Source organism: Oryctolagus cuniculus, chromosome 18 (assembly GCF_964237555.1).
Source record: "Oryctolagus cuniculus chromosome 18, mOryCun1.1, whole genome shotgun sequence".
Taxonomy (NCBI): Eukaryota; Metazoa; Chordata; class Mammalia; order Lagomorpha; family Leporidae; genus Oryctolagus; species Oryctolagus cuniculus.
The window spans coordinates 2,790,112-2,796,111 of NC_091449.1; the positions used below are offsets into that span (position 1 = coordinate 2,790,112).

The 6,000-nt window shown below is 38.7% G+C and overlaps 1 protein-coding gene across 6 annotated transcripts in view; it reads left to right on the top strand.

The window, feature by feature from the left end:
• The window catches only part of ZNF583 (zinc finger protein 583), a 33,372-nt gene extending 28,508 nt beyond the window's left edge, over window positions 1–4,864 (top strand). For all 6 annotated transcript variants that reach the window (XM_070063455.1, XM_070063456.1, XM_008250201.4 and 3 more), the window contains exon 5: window positions 1,357–4,864. In XM_070063455.1, the coding sequence (XP_069919556.1) occupies window positions 1,357–2,828 (1,472 nt within the window). In that variant the 3' untranslated portion in view covers window positions 2,829–4,864. The remainder of the gene's footprint in view (window positions 1–1,356) is intronic.
• Window positions 4,865–6,000: the final 1,136 nt, after the last annotated feature.

Genomic DNA, 6,000 nt, shown 5'->3' on the forward strand with positions numbered 1-6,000 from the left:
AGAGGTAGAGACAGAGAGAGAGGTCCTCCATCTGCTGGTTCACTCCCCAGATGGCCGCAACGTCTGAGCCAGAACCCAGGAGCCTCCTCTGGGCCTCCCATGCGAGTGCAGGGGCCCAAGGACTTGGGCCATCTTCTACTGCTATCCCAGGCCACAGCAGAGAGCTGGATTGGAAGAGGTGCAGCTGGGACTAGAACCAGTGCCCACAAGGGATGCCAGTGCCTCAGGCCAGAGCCTTAACCTGCTGCGCCACAGCACCAGCCCCAAAATACTACCTTTCAAATACATAAATAAAAAATAACATGGGAGGTTGGTGTTGTGGCTTTGCAGATAAGGCTGCAGCCTGCAATGCCCACAGCCTATATGGGCTCTGGTTCATATTCCAGCTGCTCCACTTATAATGCAGCTCCCTGCTAATGCATGTGAGAAAAGCAGCAGCAGATGGCCCATGGGGAGACCTGGAAGAAGCTCCTTAGGTTCTGGCTTCAGCCTGGCTCAGCCCAGGCCATTCTGGTCATCTAAGGAATGAGCCAGTAATGGAAGATCTCTTTCTCTCTCTGCTTCTCTGTCTCTCCCTCTCCCTGTAACTCTGACTTTGAAATAAAAATAAATCTCTACAAAAAGAAAAAGAAAAAAAGAAAGATAAGGTCAGAGGATACCAAATCATGTCATTTTGTAAACCTTGACAAGAATTTTGCTATTATAAATGTGTTGACAACCACTTGAGCCAGAGTGTTGTGACCCAATTTGGGAATGGAACAGGAAAGCCAGATTAAAGCCTGTGTAAGTTAATAAAAGCAAGCAGCTTGGTACAAAGTTATTTTTCATGAGGGCAATTTAGCTTCAGGGGTCAACTGAAATTTTACATTTAAGTGGAACTTATCACATAGAAAAGGTTTTTAGGAAGACTTTCTTTTCTAACTGCAAAAGTTTAACCATAGAGTCTCATGAGCATCCTAAGGCCATCTGGTGTATCTTTAGGTATAGGTATCTAATGGATACCTATAGCTAAATTATCCATATTTTAAAATTGGCTTTATAAAGATAATTCAGCTTGAATGCAGGATAACCTGCAGCAAAGGAGGAATGATGTTGAGGATTGTTATATTAACAAATATAAAATAATGTGATTTTAGATGACTTCTCAAATGTTTTCTGACATTTACCTTACTGGTTTTACATGATTTTTCCTTAATCAACTATTTGCATTCTCACTGGTTATAACTTCATACTTTTTAGATTGCATTAAGAGCTATTAAATCCTTGAACTTCACATGTACTTTATTCACTCACTTTTATTTTAGAAGTTTATTATATTATAATCAATAAATATAAAATGTTTTTGATATCTTTTAGATTGGGAGTATGTATTTGAAAGCAGTGAATTTTCATCAAATCAAGATATTTTTGAAGAATCATCCAAACTAATGACAACGGGAAGAAGCCATCTTGGTCATAGCCTTGACTGCCGCAGTTTGAAAGAAGACTCTGAAAGTTTGGACTGGTGTAAAAAACATTTGGGAAGTCAGGAGCCACATTCTAGTCAATTGATCATCGATGATAAAGAAATCCTCTCTGAAGATCAAAGTAATAAGTATAATAAACCTTGGCAAACATTCCATCAGGTTGCAATACTAGATATACAACAGAATTTTCCCACCAAGGAAACAGTACATAAGCATGTGCCACAAAAAAGAAGTTACCGAAAAAAATCTGTTGAAATGAAACACAAGAAAGCCTATGTAGAAAAGAAACTTTTGAAATGTAATGAATGTGAGAAAGTCTTCAACCAGAGTTCCTCCCTTACTCTTCATCAGAGAATCCATACTGGAGAGAAACCCTATGCATGTGTTGAATGTGGGAAAACCTTCAGCCAGAGTGCAAACCTAGCTCAACATAAAAGAATACACACTGGGGAGAAACCCTATGAATGTAAAGAATGTAGGAAAGCCTTCAGCCAGAATGCACACCTTGCCCAACACCAGAGAGTTCACACTGGAGAGAAACCTTATCAGTGTAAAGAATGTCAAAAAGCCTTCAGCCAGATTGCACACCTGACTCAACATCAGAGAGTTCATACTGGAGAGAGACCTTTTGAATGTATTGAATGTGGAAAAGCCTTTAGTAATGGTTCATTTCTCGCTCAGCATCAGAGAATTCACACAGGGGAGAAACCTTACGTATGTAACGTGTGCGCAAAAGCCTTTAGCCATCGTGGGTACCTAATTGTGCATCAGAGAATTCATACTGGAGAGAGACCCTATGAGTGTAAGGAGTGCAGGAAAGCCTTCAGCCAATACGCACATCTTGCACAACATCAGAGAGTTCACACTGGAGAAAAACCCTATGAATGTAAAGTGTGTAGGAAAGCCTTCAGCCAGATTGCATACCTTGATCAACACCAAAGGGTTCATACTGGAGAGAAACCCTATGAATGCATTGAATGTGGGAAGGCCTTTAGCAATAGTTCATCACTTGCACAACACCAGAGAAGTCACACTGGAGAAAAGCCCTATATGTGTAAGGAATGTAGAAAAACGTTTAGCCAAAATGCAGGCCTTGCTCAGCATCAAAGAATTCATACGGGAGAGAAACCTTATGAATGTAACATCTGTGGGAAAGCCTTTAGCTATAGTGGATCTCTGACCTTACATCAGAGAATTCATACTGGAGAGAGGCCCTATGAATGTAAAGACTGCAGGAAATCCTTCAGGCAGCGTGCACACCTCGCTCACCACGAGAGAATTCATACTATGGAGTCGTTCTTGACTCTTTCCTCACCTGCCACATCCAATCAGTTACCAAGACCTGTAGGTTTTATCTCTTAAATCTGTTAAGAATCTGACCCCTTTAATCATTTCCATTTTATCATCCTAGTCTAATACATATTAATCTGTTTGATATAGAATATGGAAATAACATTCTACTTGGTCTCTGTACTTTCACAATTCTTTGTCAGTTGTCCACATTGCATCAAACCTATATTTTTAAAAAGTAATTCTGATCATATCATTTCCCTCTTATTAAAATCCCTCAGTGGCATCCCTTAATTGTAGGTTAAAGCATACATTCCTCAAAATAGCTAAAAGATCCCCAACGTCCTCCAATACCTTTTTGTTGGACTACCTTCTAAATCCCTTTTTCAAGTAAATATCCATCTTGTTTTCAGGATACTCATCCAAAATTAAGAACTTATTCCAACATCAAATAGATTTTGGTTCCAATCCTTCCTCTTCCATTTTGTAGCCCTCTAATTAGGGGGTCCATTTTGTTCTTTTAAACTTCAATCCTCTTACTTATATTATGGAAATAATAATGGTACTACCTCAAAAGTTAGTGGGAAGGGTAAATAATGCATGTAAACTCAGCAGAGTGCCTAGCATAAAATAATAAATATTAATGTAAAGAAAAAGATACCATGTATAAAAAGAAGAGTTGATATCTCATTCCCTCACCTGAGAAATAAGAAGCAACTTAGGGTCGGAAAGGTAGGAAGTTTTTTGGTTTTTTTATCGCTAAGGAAAGAAATTGCGAGGAGTTTTGATAAGGAACAGCAGTAACTCTTCTGCAGACAGTGATGAGGATATCTGATATAGTACTGATGTTAGTTTCCATGATGATATGGGTTAGATGGTGGCTTCTATTTCAAAATGAATATAGATACTCTGACTTCATTGACAAGAAAAGCAACCTCATTAGATACTCAACAATGTGAAGAAGCGAGACTTTCTTTTAGAACAGGCAGAGTTAACAGAGATGTATTCACTATTCACATGTAAACAAAGGCAAAACAGAAATTTGAAAACTTGAAAAGGCAAATAGCCAATGAAGAATTTAAAATGAAGTGTACGTTTGGCCCCCTTTCCTAGTTCCAGTTGGAAAAACTGTATCAAACATTTAAATTAGAAGTTTCCAAGGATCCATAGCTACAGGAGAAAAGAAAGCAAAACGTTAGGCTAGTACTCATAAACTGCTGCTCAGACACGTTTGATTTGGTATGTGTTGAGTTTGAAATGAACAGGAACACCTTTGGGAGAGCATTTGTTTTCCAGTTCTCCAAAGTTCAAGCCATTACATGTTTCTTTCTATCTAGTGTGCTTTATTCTTTATTTGTATTACTTTCTAACTCCTGACGGCTTTGAGTATGCAATCAATACAGTAACCAGTTCATATATGAATACAGATACAAGGAAAATGATGAAAGTTTAATGAAGGATGAAAATGAGGACTTGAATAGACACTTTGCTCTTCTCTGTGGGAAGACTTACTGTTACACAGATGTTAGGAGCTCACAAATTAACCTGCAGATTCTTTGGACCTAACAAAATCCCAAAAAATGTTTCAAAGTTTGAAACATTGCATGTGAACAATACACACACATTCATACAGATATACACATAAAATATGGAATAAAAGTGACTTCACATCAGTGATTTTATAGTACTGGGAAAATTGATTCTGTTCTGTATAAAAAACAAGCCATTTCTGTACTTTAAAGTTGATGTACCTAAATGTGGAAAGGAAAAATTAGAGAATGCTGACATTTTATAGTGATGGATAAGAACAGTCTTAAAAATGGCATGAGATCTAGAAGCCTCCTCCTCTCCTCTTATACACAAAGATTCATAGGTTAATTGCATAAGAAACATTTTTTTAATGTTCAAAGAGTTACAAGATTCTTTTAAGTTTCAGAATGGGAGAAAATCATTACAACACATAACCTATAAAATTCACATCTTCAACATAAAAGTGCTCCTACAAATCAATTATAAAGTGACAACTTCTGACCCCTATGGGCAAAATACATAAACGGGCAATGTGTGACTTATAAACTAGGATCAGGAAAAAAAAAAAAAAACAATAAGATAGCCATTTTCCAGTATACTGCTACATTTTCATTGTGAAAGCATAGATGTGGGAAAGTATGAGTTTGTGTAAATTTTCTGGTTGGCAATCTGACAAAATTTTCATTGGGAAAACTAGGCACACAACTTCTCCCCAGATCCCATTCATAGGCATGTGAAAGGTACCAAACAAAAGGACAGAAGGGTAAGGGGTCATCAGTTGATGAGAGAGTTAAATGTTGTAAAAGACAAAAGGAAACTAGAGTTCATTCACAAAGTACAAATGGCTAAAAACAAACACCTGATTAACCTCCCCTCAACTTCAGTGTTTAAAAGGTTAACCTTAGTATCAAGGGAAGCTTAACAGTATTTAGAGAAACAAAGTTAAACAGTGTAATGTCAAATATTGGCAGTGATGCAGGGAAATGATTACTAACATGGCAGCTACTGATGAGGCAGAGAGGTTTTTTGTTTTGTTTTGTTTTGTTTTGTTTTTGCTTTGTTTTGTTTTGTTTTAGAGACAGAGTGGGTGAGAGACTGAGAGACATAGGGAGAAAGGTCTTCCTTTTCCGTTGGTTCACCCCACAATGGCCGCTGTGGCTGGCGCACTGCAGCCGGCGCATCGCACTGATCAGAAGCCAGGAGCCAGGTGCTTCTCCTGGTCTCCCATGCAGGTGCAGGGCCCAAGCACTTGGGCCATCCTCCACTGCCTTCCTGGGCCACAGCAGAGAGCTGGACTGGAAGAGGAGCAACTGGGACAGAATCCGGCGCCCCAACCGGGACTAGCTGGCTCAGAAGAGGAGCAGCAGGGACTACAACCATATGCCCATATAGCATTTATGCAAATGCTCAGATTTTTTATCATGTTAAATGTTTCTTCTGGAGAGGGAACTGGGATTGGCTGCTAAGTCAAAGGGAGACCTAATCTATCTATACTGTCTAAAGTCTAAACCAAGAAAATGATAATGTAAGTTAAAATTGTTTAAGATATGAAAACAAATTGAACTTGTGGAGAACTAGGTCAGCTAAAGTGAAGACCTGACTGCCTAAATTAAAGCCTTCTTTTTGGAATTTGGAGGACCCTCTCAGGGATTTGCAAATCCTAGATACTGGTGAATTTTCCCACTCTGAGAAACACCTACAGTGAGAGTATCCA